Raw genomic sequence first — 19,880 nt, 5'->3', positions numbered from 1 at the left:
ACCCCTTGCTCCTGCACTCACGTTACCCCTGCTTTTCCTTCACTGACTAGAACACTCTGAAGTCACTAGCCTTGCCCCTCTGAGACCGCTAGATCTGTCACATGGACTCAGGTACAGGGTCAGCCGTGAACGTTCAGTTTGATCCATTTCAAAAAACAAGGATTGAGAGCCTTCAATGAACCAGGCGCTATGCTAGGGGTTTGGGAACCAGAAATAATGGATAAAACTTCTTGCCCCTCAGGGTATCCAATCTGGAAGGAAATAGACCAAAACGATAATAATGGATACCTCTGGCATTGGTTTAAGTCATCTTTTCCTCTTTTTTCTTACCTGCATAAAATGTCTACTAATACGTGTTACTTTTATAGAATAGCTTAAAGAAAAAAGGGGGGTGGGGGCTGCAAGAAAAGAAACTGTTAAGGAACTGATCTCTAACCAGCAGTGTAACCCCAGGCTTCTGACTCCTTCCACCCTGGAGGCCCTATTGTTTAAAGCCACTGTGGGGAACTCTTTAATTGAGAGCCTGCTTTGTATCAGACAATCTGTTAAACGTTGGAAGTTCTAGAGATAAATAAGATAAACTTTCCAGTGGAAAAATGGTGGAATATGATATTTTCCATGTATACAGACACTGGTTTGCATGAAGCTTTTGCCTTTTTTTTTGTAGCAAGTAGCTGTTACATCCATCTAGAAATGCACATGGCCATACTGGCATGAAGTGTCATCTTTTGAGAGCCATGTAAAAAACACAAATTATCATTACATGCCAACAGAAAGAATAACCCCACAGGATCTTATTAGATTTAATATTTAAAGAACCTCCAATGTTGGGTAGGAGTCTGAGGCTGAAAAAGTAAACTGCAAAATGCTAAAGAAGTATTAACGCTTCTCAAAATCCTTCACGTAAATGAAAGAATGAGCCAGAGGACTAAACTGAAGTTCTAGCACATAGCAGAAGCTCTGTGTATCTGCCATTGTTATAATATGAAAAACAGATGCCATAGATGCCAACTTTCTACCCTAGTCCTGAATCCTCCCCAAAGAGCCTAGTTTAATCCTTTTATGAAGCTAAAAAAAAATAATTTCAGGCCTGTGTGAGCCATATTTTGGACTCTTGTCGTCTTTTGTCACCCTTCAGACCATCAGCCTAAATAGCTTCTCACATGTAGGAGGAGGCCTTTAGCACTGACAACAATGAATGTGACTGTTATTCTCTAACTATACAACTGATACATCATCACTACTTATTCAAGTGTTGATCAAATATTGATCACTTTGTGTTGTTACAGTTAAATGAGATGAGTTATCAAAAATTCGCTTTTGGATAAACTGAATGAGTTAAATTTGATCAGCCAAGTTATCTGAAGTTGTTTTAAAACTGTATTATCATTTTGGCTAGCTCAATGAAGCCCGTAGTTTTTAGCTAAAGGGAAATATGACATCCCCTAAATTAATGACATGATTAAGAATGAAGGGTTGAATGCCATTTAGATAAACCAACAGTTTAATATACTGAGCCCTACAATTCCAGGGGATAAAAGCAGGAATTAACTGGAAGCTGCAATTAATGACCCAGACTTTGAATATAATGAAAAGTAATGAGCTGAATTCTTTCCAGTGCAACACATGATAATTGAATGATAATTGACCTTTGAAGATTATTGGTATCAGGTGAAAACAGTAAGCATTAGAGGATGAAAGTCTTGATTTTCGATGCAAAAAATATTTTCCAATTATAATGTGAAAACATACATATGCTTATTTAATTTAAATATAAATATATATACACGTATGTACGTGTATGTATTTAAAATTAAACTGATCCTGGCTAAAGTCAGGGGGCTAGGGCTTTGTTGGAAGCACGTAACCCCCTGCTGATTCTCACCCCAGCAGAGATTCAAGAATCCAGGACTCACACTCTATCAGCCACACGCCTCTCTCTGCAAGCCTCTAAGAATCACAAGACCTGGGAGACCAGGACCTAAAGAGCTGTTTGCAGGCCCCATATGACTCTTAACCAGAGACTATCAAGAGAAAAACATTGAGAGACTCAGAGAGGAAAAATGGAAGTTCCAAGAAAGGATAAAGGGCAGGGAAGCAGGCCAAGACAGGATAAGAAAGATATTTCATTTTGGAGACTGAAGAAATATTGCTTTGTAAATGTTAGCTTTCCCCTGATCGATAAACATGAGTCTCGAGTATCAAGCAAAGGAAGTCATAATGTGCAGCCTGTTAACTCCTTCAACCTCTAATGCCCCAAGAAATGCCCAGAAAGTCCCTTCACAATCACCACAAAAGTCACCACCTCTTCCCAAATTTATTTATTTAAAATAAATAAAAGATGATTTTAATTCAATAGTCATATTTTTAGTCTTCATTATAAGTATCATAATGTCAGGAAACTGATGGCTATTGATTTCTTTAAGTGTTTAAATACAGTTTTTACTCTTCAAATGGAAAAAAAAATGAATAAGGTGTTCAGTAATGCTACCCATTATTTATCCACTTTCCCTTCTGGCTCATGGAGAAATGTCAAAGGTCCTGCCAGAGGGCAAACCAAAAGCCACAGGCAGATGAAGACCAGAACATGGCCCTAAATCAGAAAAGGTTCTCTCTGCCTCCTGAGGCTTTGCATAAAGGTACCTGAAGAAACCACCCACAGATAATTTAGGTGCATTTCAGATTTCACTTGGCTGTTAAAAGTCAAGTTTCATTTCTGACTGAACCCAAACAGCTTCAGGGCAGAATTTGATCCCAGCTCTGGTTCAGTGGCGAGGAAATCCCGGAGCCCTGTGTTCCTATGGGATGGCACACTGGCAAGGGAGGGGAGTTTCTGCAATGTCTTCTTCAAAGGCTCCCAGGGGAACCAAACTTGCTAGGACTCTCTATGAAGATCATGGAAGAGACTGCCACCGAAAACACAAGTTTCATGAAAACTCACTGAAGAAAGTTTCTGAGAAAAATGGAGACAAGAGGAAAAGTCAACTGTAATATACATAGATACCCTGAAAAATGCCTTGTTTCTGTTCTTCTGATTAACTAGGCTCCTCTTTTTTTTTTTTTTTTTTAGAGAGATTTTATTTATCAGAGAGAGAGCATGAACAGGGGTGGGTGGGAGGTGATGGAGGGGTGGAAGGAGAAGGAAAGAGACAAGTAGATGCCCCGCTGAGCACAGAGCCTGACCCGGGGCTCGATCCCAGGACCCTGAGATCATGACCTAAGTCAAAGTCAGAGGTGGAACCAACTGAGCCACCCAGGCACCCCTAACTGGGCTCCTTTTTTTATTGCAGTGCTTATTTTGGTGTAAAAGAGTGTAGTCATTTAGTAGGTTCTCAGCCCCTAATCTGAGTTTATGAACTTGGCTAGCCTTGTAATTATACTTAAGAATTTGAAACCTAAAATAATAACTGGGGCACACACACACACACATTTGTGCCTTCTCTGTCCTCTAAGTATCCACTGATCACTTATGCTATGAAAGCCACCCTGAGAAGTCTCTTTCACAGAAAATATAGGAAGGCAGGCCTCTGCATCTGTCACTGCATGTGACCCAGACCCAGGCTATACTGTCATTAAGTGGAATCCATCTGAGAGGAAACTACTGGAGGCACTCAGAGACATCCTAGAGCTCGCTATCCTAGGCTAAGTCAGTTAATCCCCATCCTCCCTAGCGGTTTGCTCTGAAAAATAAAGCAAAGGATATCATCCCCTTCCCTCATGCCGTTTGGCTCCCTGAGTCTTCCCTTGCCATTTCGCCTCATCGCTGGCAACAGAAGTGATTCTGAAAAGAGAAACTGGGATCTATCTGCTGCAAGCACGAGTTCTGGTTTCCGTCTCCGGGAGCTGACGAACCCCAAGTGTTCATCTGTCATCACCCAAGTCTGTGAAATGCTGAGGGGATTGTCAATGGGGTCACGCCTTTTTTTCTCAGCCTAATGGCATGTTTATTTAAGCAAAGTCCATATTTGGGAACTGTGAGCAAATAAAGAATGTTATAGAATAACAGATAATTTTTAAAACCAAAGACTTCGCTCCAGCATAAAGCTAAATAAACACAACTTTGAGGTGTTGAGATGGATGGCAGCCAACTTCAAACAATCCTTCACAGTTCTTACTTATTTTCCCACACATGATCTCATTTGATCCTTGCAAGCCCCTTGAGGTACATCAATCGTGAATAGCCGTTACCCCTATTTCACAGCTGAGGAAACTGAGTCTCAGAGAAGTTAACATGGTTTTCCTAGGATCACAGTTCTAAGCAGCAGTCTATATTTAGAGCTGAGTTTTCTGACTCCAGACCCACTCTCCTGTTTTTATGTCTTGCTGCCTTCAACTGAATATACAAACCATGACACTGGGCACAGACTTTCAAAACAACAAGCATTTTGCTGTTTTTTAAAATGCTGGTAGCAGCTGCATAGAACACCAAAATCTGGCAACCTCGACCAAAGACCGGACAGATGCAGGGCCAGAGCATTTCCTAACCAAAATCCCTAGTGTGTCCTCTCTAGAACTTGACATTACTAGTCGTAAAGCTTCTTGGTTGATTTGTTCAATTTATGGCATGTAATTATTTGGGGGACTATAAATCCTTGGACATCAAGTAAATACCCATCACCTAGATTCTACAGTTAACATTCTATTATACTTGCTTTACTGCATATCACCCTGTCTGTCCATTCCTTTATCCAACCAGCAACCCATATTATTTTTCTGAAGTTGCAGATATCAGTAAAGTTTACCCCTAAGTACTTTGGCTTGCATATCATTAATTAGAATTCAGTATTTGCTGATGGTTCTTATTTTTTAAAGTAAAATTTGCATATAATCAAATATACAAATCTTAAGTGTACCATCCAATAAGTTTTGCCAAATGTATACACCCATGTAACTCAAACTTCCATCTAGATATGGAATATTATCCCCACCCCAAAAATTTTGTTCTCCTCATGCCCCTTCCCAGATTCCCTCCTCGCCACTATTTTAATCTTTATTACTGACAATCAGTTTCATCTCTTCTAGAACTGTATATAAATGGGGTCCTACAGTATTTACTCTTGGTGTAAGGATTTTCTCACTCAAGATCATGTGTTTGAGATTCATTCATGTTGTTTTGTGTATCAAGAGTTTACTCCTTTTAAATGTTGAGCATTACTCTACTGTAAGAATATACTAGTTTCTTTATCCACTTTCCTCTAATCGGACACCTGGGCTATTTGCAGTTTTTAGGTATTCTAAATAAAACTAAGAACAGTCTTACAGAGATCTTTCTGTGAATATGTTTTCATTGCTCTTGTTAAATACCTAGAAATGGAATTGCCAGGTCATAAGTAGGTATATGTTTATTGTCATAAGAAACTTCCCGAACCCTCTTCAAGGCGGTTGCACTGTTTTAACTCCCATCAACAATGGATGAGTCTCTGTTGCTCCATATCATCAGCAACATTTGGCGTTTGCAGGCTTTTTAATTTTAGCCATTCTGGTGGGTGTTTAGCATATTACTTTTTGAATTACCAAACAAGAATAGCCACCAAGTATATCCAGACTTGCATTACCAAGGGACATCTTGGGCAATATTGTGATTTATATTGTGATTAAGACATTAAATCTTGATTCTCCTCCTTCAGGAGTTGATTGAAAGATTCATTATTTGACAGTTAATTTAAATGATTTTGGCTTCAACCTGAGCTCCAAGTCACTGAATATCATTGAAGTTAATCTTTAGGATGTTTTTCATTAATACTAAGACTTTCAAATTCATCAAAATGATCAGGTGAGCTCTTGACTTATGCTCAATAGAAAAATAAGTAACTAAGCACAACCTAGTCACTAACCTGTAAAATGCCTTTGACTGAATTAAATGGGCACCACCACAGCGGTGACTCTCTTAGACCTAAACTTGTTATTAATAAGAGTGAATCCATTTAGACGAAGCTTAAGCAATACGTGGTAAAGTCATCTCCCGGTTCAATTGCTTCCAGGTGCCGGAGGAAGTCATAGGCCTAATTCTTAATGCAAATTCTTCCTCAGGCCTTCTAATTGATCCTTAGAAAGTTTTCAAGCTTTTACACTGCTGTTTTCTTGGCTTTTGCCGCATTCTCCCTGCTCTAACTTTATTGCTTATTCGTTATGAAAATAACCTGCATGATCTTAATGCTTATCAAAAATGTATCTCAGTCCACTGCTTATAGCATTAGACATATTATAAGTCATCGGACATTCTGTCTTTTAAGGAACGTTTAGTGATCAGCAGCAGTAATGCTGCTTAGAGCTCTGAAGTGGGAGAAACAAATTGTATAAGTCTTAAAGCTAATGGAACTTGGTCAAGGCAGCTCATGAAACACTCACATGAATGGTATGTTAACTTTGCCACTGCTCTTTAACTAACTTCTTTCTTCGTACTTCAGTTTTCCAAGATGTTAAAGGATACTCTGCAAGGATATGTAAGAATTTGTGAACCGGCAAATTTATAATGCAAACTTAGTGTTGATTAATTTTTGTTGGGCAGATTATATTTCTGGTGGCACCTATTCAGTTCCTTCCCGTAACATCTAGGAAGGGCAAAACGCTTCCGCGGTTTCGAGAATCCCCCTGGTTACAGAGGCGTTAGGGAGATGGCACCTGAGGGAATGTTATGAATTACACATTTTAATCTCTGTCCTGACTTGCCTTTTTCGGGAGCACTAAATACACAGCTTTATCGCTCACTGCCTAGCTGTAAGATAAAAAAATATACTGGTTCTTATGATATGTTAATATGGTAATCATTTGTTGAAATTACATAAAATGTCACCTATATATGAGTTTGCATATTTTGGGAACTAACCACTAGGCACATATTTTGTACTTCTGAAAATAAGAACATTCCATGGCTTGAAATGATATGACAGTGACTAATTGTCCCACACATCAAATGTGCAATATATACCACAGATTTATCATAGGTTTCTTTTTTTTTAATGTGTCTATGTGCCACCAGGGCCAATGTTATACACAGGTGAAAACAGGCAACTATTTTGGGATGATGTAGCAGCACAGGAAAAACCTGCCTGCCTTAAAATATTTTTCCTCTAGCCTGCCGTAGGGATGAGACACTTATCTTCAGATTTTCCTATCAAAATCAACATATTAGCAGGAAATATACGAACATCACTTTTTATTATATGAACCATTAATGCCCACTATCCCTCCAGCGTCTAGCAGAACCATGAAGGGATGGAACAAAGTCAGAGACATTAGAAAGGCTGCAGATGAGGGGCGCCTGGGTGGCTCAGTCGTTAAGCGTCTGCCTTCGGCTCAGGTCATGATCCCAGGGTGCTGGGATTGAGCCCCGCATCGGGCTCCCTGCTCTGTGGGAAGCCTGCTTCTCCCTCTCCCACTCACCCTGCTTGTGTTCCCTCTCTCACTGTCTCTCTCTCTCTGTCAAATAAATAAAATCTTTAAAAAAAAAAAAAAAGAAAGGCTGAAGATGAGATGAAGTAATGAGACATTGAGTCTGTGCGGTGCAGGGGGCAGGGAAGAACCCCAGGGAGCAGGAGGGCAGCTGGAGGGTGAAAGGCACCTGTGGGAGGAAGCTCTGAAAGAAAATCTGGGACTTCGGTAAAAGAGACACTTGTTTCCAACATTCGCCTAGGGCTGGACCCATGAGACACAAATGAGAAACTAACGGAGAAAGCCAGATTTTGCACGTAAGCTCTTTTGAGGCACTTTGTTCTGACACAGGAAAGACAGTAACTTTGCAGGCATCGACACTACTGAGGCAAAAAATGGTGCATTTTCCTGTTACATCAGCCAGATAGTTAGATAAACTCTGGTTCATCTACTAAATAAATATGGAAAATGAAGATTGATTATCATTGTAAAGTGCTGCGTAAATGCAAATTCTTTATACTCTGAGTCCAGAGCTTAAATAAAAATCAAGTCATCATTCTTTTCTGATAATTGCCCCTCACATTTTGCCAGCGACCACTTTATAAAGGAATCAAATCCAAATGCTGCATTATTTAATCAGATTTCATTGCATTCTAAATGAACGGGGATAGAAGTGAAGATAACACATTAGGACATGTGACAGAGCTCACTTGTAGGCCACTTCCATTTCTAATGTATCTCTAAATTTTATCCCCTTTATGTAGTTTGCTTTATTCAACACATGCTATTTTAGTGGCATATAAAGAGTTTTAATGACAACTAACTATTCCCTTAATAAAAATAAAAGTGATCGCTCCGTGTTTTATCATATTCCCATTTATACATTTTTTTAAAGATTTTATTTATTTATTTGAGAGAGACAGAAAGAGCACGAGCATGGGGGGGGAGGAGGAGGAGGTAGAGGACAGGGAGAAGCAGACTCCCCACTGAGCAGGGAGCCCAAAGCAAGGCTCAATCCTAGGACCCCCAGATCATGACCTGAGCTGAAGGTAGATGCTTAACTGACTGAGCCACCCAGGTGCCCCCCATTTACACATTTTATCATAGTCAATAGAGAAAGGCTCAAGGACTTCCGAATAAATTTTAGAGCATAAGTTCAGTAATTAATTAGCTTTAGATTGTTAAGCATACTTATTAGAATTATATTACTTTTCTTCTTCATAAAATTTTTATGTTTTCATTAAAATCTGTTGGCCTTTTATAAATTAACCATAGCAAACAATAAAGGAATATCCTTCAGACTGAGACAAAAGACCTTGATCAAAATAACTGATATCTTGGCTCTCTAATCATATTATTCCAGGGCCTTAATATTAAAAAGCTCTCATAATTGGTAACTGAATAGCTCTTCCTTAGATTCTCTAAAAATAAGAGTTTTTAATCTCTTCTTGCATGCTAGGAGAGTCTTATGACTTACATGTATTTTGGAAACTTGTTTCAACACGTAAAAGGAAAATGTCTGATACTTTCAATTACTTAAAACATTTATGATTTTAAGCTCCCAGCAGAAATCTGCTGCTGAAGGGAGAAAAAAAATTAAGAGCTGTTAGTCAGGAAGACGCTTATGTAAGAACTGTGACATTGGTCATTGCTATGAAAGCAGGAAGTCCTATATTTTAGAGTCAAGGCTTAAAGGAATCTTTATTGAGCATTCTGCGCCCCTTCCCCCTCCTTGGAGCTGAGACAAATGGCTGAGGAGTGAAATCTTGAGAAATGCTCACGGCTTTTCGCCTTCGTTCTGTTGCAGCCCGGAAGATGGTGAGATCCACCCAGAAATCTGTCGGCTTTATATCCAGCTGCAGTGCTGCTTGGAAATGTACACAACAGAGATGCTCAAATCCATATGTCTGCTGGGGTCTCTTCAGTTTCATCGAAAAGGTATCTGCCTTTAGCATACCACCATAAACACTGATGTTAAACAAAAGCTTACCTTTTCCAAAGGCCTGTAAGCACCCTGCCTACACACAATTGGAATGGATGTAAATGTTCAGGAAATATTTGATACAAATTAATAAAAGAAGTCTATACCAGTACTAAGTGTGAAGAACACCAATCATCTTGAACAGAAACTGTGGGAGAAACTGTTCTCAAATGTATTATTTCACCACTTGTGAACATGGCTTTGGTTACAATCAGCACAGAGAGAAAAAAAAAAAAAATATATATATATATATATTATATATATATATATAACAATCTTACTAGGGGTAAATGCCATCCAAGACCGCTGCTCTTTCCCTAACTGAATTTGGCTGCAAGAAGACAAATTACATATTATGTCTCAAAGATTTAAAAATAGGGGGAACTCAACCAACAACAGGGAGGCATAGGAGTAAAAGAAAAGTCTCATTCCTTGACTTAAACTATAAAGGAACATATTGGCTCAAATGGCTGAACCGTCCAGAGATGGCAGGGACTTTAGCGTGGTTTTGTCAGTCTTTTACCTCACCCGCTGAATGATACTCTGCCTTCTCCTGGGTGTTGGCTTTCCCCCACATTAGCAAACTGATTCTCACAGTTCCAGTCATCATATCTGCTTACTAAAAGGTCCATAAAGAGAATTTCTCCCCACCGGAGACTAGAAAATGTCCTGAGCTTCATTCTGATTGGACCAGGTTGGATCTTGGGTCTATACTTGAACCAGTCACTCTAGCCAGAGGGATGGAATTATACCGATTGATTTAGGCAATCAAAGGCCATTCCTGGAGCTAAGGGAGGAGTCCTCCCTACCCAACCAGTGCCCATTACATGATGGGAGCAGGTGGACTAGAACAGATGCTGGGGAGGAAACCAAAAGTTTCTATTAGTGGAGGATTCAAACTATATTTTCTTTACTCATTTATTGCATAGTAATTTATTGGGAAGCTTCTGAATGCAAATACTTGTCGCTTGAGCTCAGAAGAATAGGATGATGTGTAGAAGGTAATCCTTGTCTGTGATTTAAATCCTGAGAGAGTAAGCCCTATAATATTCAGGGAAAATCTTATAGAAAAGGTAGAGCTAGGTTATGAAGATAAAGTTCAAGTAGGAAAGGAAAAAGCAGGACCTTGCAAGGGAAGAAGCAGTTAAAGTAGAGATTTGAAATCATATGAGCATGGAATTTGGGGGGGAAGTAAATGGCATGACAAAGTACTTGTAAAAAATCAAATCTTGTGTATTCATGGATATATGCACAAGGCAGAACTAAAAATAGGATTATGCTACACTGCTCCAGAGTGAGGAGAACATTTTCTGGAAACATGAGTATTTCTTTTTCCTTTTTCCTTCTAATGGCAGAACTTTCAACAGTTTCCTTCTTTGCTTCTGTTATTACTGCAAGTGAACATGTTTGGAGAGATGAGCTTCTACACACTCCTGATGCCTGATCAGAAAATTGAATATTCACATACACTGATGCCATTCCAACAAGTTGTCCCTGGCCCAATGTCTTCACTTATCCTGTCTGCTCTCAATCTCTGTCTCTCACACACACACACACACATTCTCACATAAACTCACAGAGTAGTATTTTCACTCTTTTTAATCATGGCTGAACAGAACAACATAGTTTTTTTCTGAGGGCTGCACTGGCTACTCTTACAGTATTTTATTTCATGGCCGTGTTGCCACTGGAATCGCCCTCATTGATGACATGTCCGTAACACCCACTGTCTCCACCTCCACTCTCACTCTAACTCCTCGGGGTACCACCTGCTCTCCTGCCATCCACTCCTACTCTGTCTTTCCACGATTGGCTTTTGAAAGATGGCCTCTTTTCTGCTAGCTCTCTATTTAGAAGTAAAAAGTAGGGGCGCCGGGATGGCTCATTCGGTTGAGCTTCCGACTTGATTTCAGCTCAGGTCATAATCTCAGGGTCATAAGCTCAGGATGCTGGGATCAAGCCCCTCAAGGAGCCCCACTCAGCACAGAGTCTGTTTGTCCCCTCTCCGCCCCCCTCTGTTCCTCCTCTCCCCCTACCCCCACACTCCCCCTGCCCCGGCTCATGCGTGCGCTCTAAAATAAATTAAAAAAAAAAAAGAAAGAAAAAGGAGTCCCTCATCCAGGTTTTTTCCTTATTGTATTTGGTCTTGAGCACACAAGTAAAAAAAGCATCACCTCTTAACTGATCAGCTCATTTGGTCTTCACAGCCTCCTGTCCTCATTGTCAGTCTCTGATCTGCTTCCTTCCCTGCCTCTTCTTTTAAAAATAATTCCCCCCTTCTCTCTACTCTAGCACCCAGCCTTCTATGTACAACTCTAAAAAGAATCTGCCTGATAACGTCTTTGATTGCTCCCACATGTATGATTAAGCTCCGCTTGGACATCTATTTTATTCTTCTAAAATCAGTATTACTTAAAGTGCAAATCCTTAGAAAATCTGCTTCAAAATTACCCAGGATGCTGAATAAACATGCAGGCTCATGGATCCTACCCAGGACCTACTGAATCAGAATCTCTGGGGGCACTCCAGGTGATTCTGAAACCCACACAGTGAGGATTGAGAGCTGTTGGTCTACTTTCGAAACGAAAGGAAATCTCCCCACCATATGAATACAAATTAAAACTTCCAATTCCTCACCTTGCCATTCTCTAGTCACCTAAGTATATGCTTTCAACTTTGTTCTCAGCTTTTTCTTCTTTATCACCCAAGGTGATGAAAAGCAAACACCAAAGTAGTAGCGAGAGCTGTGTGTGATGGCTCACGCTTTCTCCGCCAGCCCTTCACATGACCTTGAAATCTAGCTGTGGTTCCCAAAGGCCGGCCTCTGGCCTCTGCCCTGGCAGCACCAGCGTCCCTTGTTAGAAATGCAAATTACTGGCCCCACCCTAGACCTACTGAATCGGAAACTCCCCTCAATTTACTTTTTTGCTGCTTGACAAAAATTAAAAGAACAATTCATGGAGACGTTTCTTCACCTGAATACATTTATAACCTTCTCTGATCCCCATCTATAATGAGCAAACCATTCTTTTCTACTCTTTTCAAGTATGTATATCCCATCTACCCCTGGCAAACCTCCTGTGTTTCCAGAAAACCCCTCCAAGAGCTGACTGTCTTATGGATTGTTACCTCTGTCTGAGAACCCATAGAGGTAAGGCAGTGAGGAGAAGGACATTTTCTTATTAGTGCGACATCTTCAAACTAGTTGTAAAGAAAATAGTCTTATTTAAAGTTTAAAAATGACATTGAGAATGGAAATAAGTCACTAAAAGTAGGCCCCAAGGAAAATGTCATTAAACCAGAGAAAATAAGGCACTAGAAAACATGTATGAAAATACACACCAGACAAATACCCTGAAAATTTCTGGAATGCCAGATAAAATACGAGCTCTTGGGAGACGGATGGTTCCTTTAAAGAAATCATTTTTAATTTTTCTGGTCCCATTTTTGTATTACACTTCTCTATTTCTTTATTCTCTCCATTAATTTCCTCATTACACCTAAGAGATTAATGCTATAATTATTGATTTCGACTCCTGGCTTTGTTCTCTAGTTTATATTCCCACTGTTAGGACAGCATAGAAAATATCAGCTGATGTCACTAGTTTTTGTTTTTTTTTTTCTTTGGTATCATCGGAAACTGGAGAGTAACCTGTGTCCAGAAGGCTCCAGCTAATACACAATAAGTATATTACATCTGCTACTAGCAATCTGGAAGGCCCTGTCTAAAAAGAATAGAAACACTTGACTCCAATGACCATGGACTGCCAGAAATGACTGGAAGAAATATGTCCAGGGGAGCCTGGCTGGCTCGGTCGGTAGAGCATGTGAGTCTAGATCTCAGGGTTGTAAGTCCAAGCCCCACTTTGGATGTAGAGATTACTTAAAAATAAAATCTTTAAAAAAAAAAAAAAAAAAGGAGGAAATATATCCATAGACCACAGCACAAGAGAGTGTTTAAGAGTTGGGCAAATTAAGGGCGCCTGGGTGGTTCAGTTGGTTAAGCGACTGCCTTCGGCTCAGGTCATGATCCTGGAGTCCCTGGATCGAGTCCCGCATCGGGCTCCCTGCTCGGGGGGAGCCTGCTTCTCCCTCTGACCCTCCCCTCTCTCATGTGCTCTCTCTCTCTCTCTCATTCTGTCTCAAATAAATAAATAAAATCTTTAAAAAAAGAGTTGGGCAAATTAAGAGATATAACAGGCATCTTGTCCTAGAAACATAAAGTCCCTATGCAGACTAGTAGACACAGGGGAATCAGCAAGCCTAAGCAGTCTTACTGCATGAGAACAAGAAATGGGGAAGGGGTGGGAAGAAGGCTTTGCCAGTGGGACTTACTAAGAAATGGAGTCAGGATGTGTGATTAAGGAAAAATATATAAAGCCTTTATTTTTTTCTTTTATTTAAGATTTTATTTAGAGAGAGAGAGCACGAATGGGGAAGAGGGACAAAGGGAGAGGGAGAAGCAGACTCCCCACTGAACAAGGAGCCCGATGTGGGGCTCGATCCCAGGACCCCAAGATCATGACCTGAGCTTCACCAACTGAGCTCCCCAGGCGCCCCATAAAGGTTTTAAATGAGCAATGGAGTGGCACCTGAAGTGTAGGTGATTCCAAACTTCAGGCAAGGTGGTAGAGGTGGCAGCAGGAGGCAGTCCCCTTTCACCAGATATACACAAATCTGTTTACCAAGTTTTAAGATGTGGGATAACATATTCTTTATCCAAACACAGTGGTATCTCTGGTGTGGCCTCCAGCTGGGGGGGTGACCTGTCTAGAAGATCTCACTAAGTCCCTTCATTCAGGAAATCAATAGTCCTCAGTCTCAGGAATAGTGACTCCCATTCTAGTCTGTGACTCTCTCAGTATCTTTCTGCTTAGAATTTCTTTCTGGTGTGTCTCTTCTAATGTATGATAAAAAATGGTATTTTGGATAAGTTCTAGGTTAGCTCATTTCCTCTCACTCTGTGTGCGTGTTACAGGCTGGCCATTCCCCTCTACTTCACTATTGCTTTTCCATCAGGGAAAAGGAAGGAATTGTAACCCAGTCATCCAGTCTGGCCAGTTTTGGTTTTGGTTGAGATTAGATACTGAAGCCAAAGTGTTTCACATTTATGTGGACTTCTAATTTATTTTCAGTTCTAGTTACCTCGTGGCTAACACCAAAGTCTAGCAAGTACTGGACTTTGGTGTTAGCCACGTCCTTGGTAAATGTGGTACTCAGTGGTAAAACTAAATGTGTCCTGTGTGTGCCCTTTTTCTCCAAAGGGTAAGCTCATGCCTACTCAATGGTAAAACTAAATGGACTGAGTGGGGAGAGAATGAGAGAGAGGAAAGCTATGGTCAAAATAGCAGGGTCATTCGATTCCTTTAGAAATCACATTTAGTTTTACCATTTAGTTTTACCATTGAGTTTTACCATTTAGTTTTACCATTTCACATTTAGTTTTACCATTGAGTACACATGAGCTTACCCTTTGGAGAAAAAGGGCACACACAGTCACTGCAAGAGTAAGGAGCATGGTTTCTTTCTGGGAAAAATAAGGCTCCAATCATTTTAAAGCTCCTCCAGTGAGCTTGAATTTAGTACTGATGATTGTTTTCCTCTCCCAATTAAGCCAGTTATAAGTATCCTTAGTCCTTAACAGTATGTTCAGTGGAGCTTCATGCTCTTTCCATGCACCATGCTTCTGCATTTTTGCTGTCTCATTAAGCCTCATTGGTACAGTCTACTTGGAAATCTTTTATAATTTATAAGATCATGCTACTGCCAAAAAGAAGAAGGAAGAGGAGGAGGAGGGAGTGGTGGAGGAGGAGAAGAAGAAAAACAGCAATAAAATGCTTTTCTTCATGGCCAACAAAATTAAAGTCAATTACAGTAATGTGAGGTAAAATCCAGATTTAATAAAGGCATTGGGTTGTACCACGTAGCATGTGGTTCTGAAGAATTGTTTGTTTCGAGAAGATGACAGATGGGAATAATTTTAGTCATTTTGTAGCTTCATATTCTAACACTTGAAGTTATAGATTGGACCACTGCTTGACAGCGTGTAATTTCTATGTTTATAGTGCAAAATAGTTGCTCTCTCTTCTTCACACTTAGGTAGGCAATCTTTTTCCATAAGTGAGTTCATGTATCGCATTGACCATCAGTGCCTGTTGCCTGCCTCCCGAGGAAATGAGATTGCAGGTCTCATTCCCTCTGTTGGCGGAAAGTGGAGCCAGATTTCTAAAGGAATCGAATGACCCTGCTATTTTGACCATGGCTTTCCTGTCTCCCGTTCTCTCCCCACTCAATCCATTTTGGCAACATAGCCATTCTCAAAGGAGCAGAGATCATAGAACACTCCAATGCAGCTCCCCTTCATGTGTGAACTTGAGCTTTCCATCTGTGTTTTTGTCTCACCTTGCCCCGTCAGTGGCCCTCTCTGACCCTGCTCCACCTCTCGGCCCCAGCTTACAGCAAAATTGTCCCCAAGTCCTCAGAGGGTATTGTAATCACAAAGGGAAAGGACAGAGGAATGTTAAAAGTTGAAAAATCTTAATTCAAAATCTAGTGGAAGCTGAGAGCTCAAGATGCTATAATGAGAAATTAATGAACTACTATCCAGCAAAATACAGGATGCACTCAAGACAAAGAATAGAATATGAGCAATAAAGACTCCAAAGTATTCAAGCCTCCTATTAAGAAATGGAAAGGAAATAACCCAAACCAATAAAAGAAATAAGCAACATAAAAACAGAATACAGCCACAAATAAAGGCTTTATTTTCCAAAGTAATGAGGCAATTGATACTAAAATAGAACAGCAGGTTAGAAGAAATGAAGCAGAACGAATCTTAAAACAGACTATGATTCAAATTCTGCGTGGAAACATGTATTCATTCTTTGAACAAAAATTTAATGAGCAGCTATCATATCTAAGCTGCTGTTCTAGGTGCTAGGGGACTTTAATGATCAAGGCTGAAGAGATCACTGTTATTGTGGAGTATATAATCTAATGCAGAGAAATAGAAAAGAAAGAAAGAAAGAAGAAAGAAAGAAAGAAGAAAAAAAAAATCCAAATGTTCTAAAAATCCCAAATACTAATAAGTGCAATGTCAGTAATGTCACAATTAAAACAGAATGGGTGAAATCCTAGAAAGTGACTGGGCGGCTAACCCAGAAGGGATGGTCAAAGCTCTGTGAAGAGATACCATTTAATCTAAGATTTGAATGACAAGAAGGGAACAACCTCATAAACTCTGGTGTCTGATGCAAAGAATGCAATCCTAGGACAAACTTGGACTGTTTGAAGAATATAAACATAACCACCTTCTGGAATCTACAACTAGGGTCATCTAGTACCATCTATTACTCTCTCTGCATGTCTTCATATGCCAAACAGTGAATAGGGCACCATATTAACCACACTTTGTCAAAGCAGATGTCAGTTGAGGACTAGGATGACAGCAGTAACAATAGCTTCCACTCACTGTGTACTTTCTACAGCCAGGTGCTTCATACCTGCTACCTCATTTTATCCTCAACTGTTATTTCCCCCAAAGCCGAAAGAGAGAACTTGCCCAAGGTCACATAGCACATGAATCCCGCGGCCGAGTTCTGACTGTCCCACCACACCAGACCATTTCCCATTAAGCTACATTGGAAAAGGGCAAGAGAACATATCAAATGAAGAAAGAAAAAATAGTCGTGTCATTAGTTGAATTTTTTCCATAGATTTGACTTATTTAATGATTAGTGTACAATATTTCAAAATACCATGTTTAATGGCTAAAATCCATTATGTATTTAATTTCTTACCAAAATAACACTAAGTTGGAGAGTTAGTTCTAAGACGAGAGGGAAAGTTAACTCCATAGAACATTTAATGATTTATAAAATATTTTACTTTGGGTGAAGAATTCTGACAAAGAAATGATTATATTTAATAAAATAAAATAAAATAAAATAAAATAAAATAAAACAAACATAGCATTTTTGTGATCCAAAGGCAGCATGATTCAGCCACGATACCCATTATGGGAAAGTTGGAATTAATTAATTATACAGTAAATATATCTTGTACATTGTTTTGCTCTACTTTAGGGGGGCCAGATATTGAGCAGGAAAAGCCTCATAGAGACCTCCTCCAAATGCATCTCCTTATCTGCTCTTGTCCTGTGCTACAGGGGTGGGGGGAGGGGGTGCCTTGTGCTTCTGCTTTCTCACACGGCTACCTGGAGCCACCAAGATGGCTGACACTCTGGGGGGCAGTGCTAGGACTACAGTACCATAAGGAGCACAGAGAAGGACTGTGGGGAAAGGAGGAGAGTTCTGTATCTCTTCTGAATTGGAAAATGTTTATTTTCCAGTACATGGGTAAGAAAGGGGCTCTGCTGATGATAACATTTTTATTTTCCACTATGTGTTTTATGGCACTGTGAGTATCTTCCTACCACAGTGTAGAAAAGCCTTTGAAATGACTTTTTAATACAGGTAAGCAACTAACTGAATTAATATAACTTATTTCTATGTAAATTACATGCTTTTTAGAAACACAGGAGTAAAGGTGGAATACCCCACAGACAGCCTCCATTTCCTCCATTTTTTTCACAGTGTATCTCCCAGTTATGGAAATGCTTGAAAGTGAGAAGAACTATCTAGATAAGGTTCCATACATGCATCTCATGTATACCGTGTTCATCTTGTTCACCATCGGGATGAAACTGTTGTAAAAGCCTTCCCTGAGCATAGCAGATACTCCATGTCAGGAGTACAAAGAACATAGGAAATTTGTCCCTATCATCAAGGAAATGATAGTGCAGTGGTATAATATTAGCTCAGAGAAGACTGGTTTGGTTTGTTTTGATTCCTGGGGAAATTTACGAAAATGGATAATATTGACATTGCTAGACACCAGAGGTCAAACTCAGGGCCTCCAAAGAGACACTGTCTAGAACAGTGCTTCCCAGTGTCACTGGTGGACTGAAGATGGGCAGGAAAGCAAGAAGGAATGGAAGGGAGAAATGGAAAAGGAATTGAGGTAAATATGGATAGAGAAGAAAAAGGGTGGGAGAAATAAGAAATCAGGAGGATGAAAGTCAAAGTCGAGTGTGATAAAGAAACTCCCACTATAAATAAAGGACCCCAGCCCCATCTGCCAGGGACAGTGCCTAGGATATCTGCGGTGGAGGGTGCTCTATTGAACTCTTGAGGCTGCCCCACAATCAGATGTGTTTTTATTTCTCCCAAACAACTGACCATTTCTCACGAATATAAGAATAACCAGCTTTCCAAACTGGTATGTGCTTCATGGGTGGTTTCCCTTAACTTTTCCTCAAACATGCCTATTATATTATCCATAAACAAGCTAAAAATACATGGAAATCCCAAAGGAGCTGAAGGCAAAAAGCTTTGCAAGGCCCTGAGGAAAGTGGCCAACTTTTTGATGTCTTAGTTCTTAACAGTGATGAAGCCAGCTTAGTATGATTTCAAGGTACTGTACGGACTCTCTCCCCTACCTCTGTCCCCAACTTGAGCAAATATTTGTTCACTGAGGCCTGAAATTGATTTTTCAGGGGCCAGAGTTTTTCATTTCATAATCAGAAATTATTTTAAATGCATATTCACTCTCTTGGGTAAAGTAAAACATTGACCTGAAGTTACCATTTGCAAGCTGGTTGGTCCCTTTCCTGAGAGCAGGGCAGAGAGCCCACCTGATGTTAGAGAACTGGTACTCCACTCCGAGGACAGCTGGTCAAAGCAGGGAAGCTACAGATAAAGAACTCCAGTTGGCCACTGTCCAGGGTTGTGGAGCACTCCTCTGCTGACTCGTTAATGTAGCTCAGAAGAATATGTATGAACTGACCCTAATTTTTCCAGCCTCCTCTTTCAGTAGCAACCCCCACCTCACCAGCCCCCCCATACCTTACCGTGCCACTCTCCAGGCATTTTGAACTAGTTGTAGGTACCTGAACTTGCACCTTCTTTTCAGTTGCTCCTTGTACCTGGAACATATTATCCACTTCACATCCATCCCTTTCATCTGGCCTAGTTTCTGGGTCAGAACTGAGATGGGACTTCCTACAGGAAGCCTTTTGTGGCCCTCCAATGCTGGGCTGATACACACTCAGTATGTCCTCCACACATCTCCATGGCACAGATTTTAACACCTTTTACATGGAGGGGTAGTTACCTGGTTTCTTGTCTGTTGTCCTCTCTAGATTTGATCTCCTTGAGTGTGTTCACCTCTGTATCCTCAGAATTTAGCATAGTGCCTAGAGGAGAGTTCCAATTAATAACTACTGAACGAATGAATGAACAGCTTTCATTCTGCATCTGTCACCAAAAGAGGAGTTTAATTGGTGGAAAATCTTGTCCAGAGATGTGAGACTGAACTCATTCCTGTATTTCCCCTCGTACGAAAATCCATTGAAATAACAGAAGAAGATATAATGAAAAAAAATCCATATTATTTCTTAGATTTGTCAGGGTAGAGTAACTACTGCATGAAACAACACCAAATCTTGACAGATTAGAACAATAAGAGT

The 19,880-nt window shown here is 40.2% G+C and overlaps 1 protein-coding gene across 1 annotated transcript in view; it reads left to right on the top strand.

Annotated features, from left to right (window-relative positions):
• RGS7BP (regulator of G protein signaling 7 binding protein) overlaps positions 1 to 19,880 on the top strand; it is a 98,581-nt gene that overhangs the window by 48,670 nt on the left and 30,031 nt on the right. The window contains exon 3 of the mRNA XM_036067046.2: positions 9,179 to 9,309. Within this exon, the coding sequence (XP_035922939.1) occupies positions 9,179 to 9,309 (131 nt within the window). The remainder of the gene's footprint in view (positions 1 to 9,178; positions 9,310 to 19,880) is intronic.

The sequence above is a fragment of the Halichoerus grypus genome, chromosome 2 (assembly GCF_964656455.1).
Source record: "Halichoerus grypus chromosome 2, mHalGry1.hap1.1, whole genome shotgun sequence".
NCBI classification, from domain to species: Eukaryota; Metazoa; Chordata; class Mammalia; order Carnivora; family Phocidae; genus Halichoerus; species Halichoerus grypus.
This window is presented reverse-complemented; position numbering and strand designations above follow the sequence as displayed.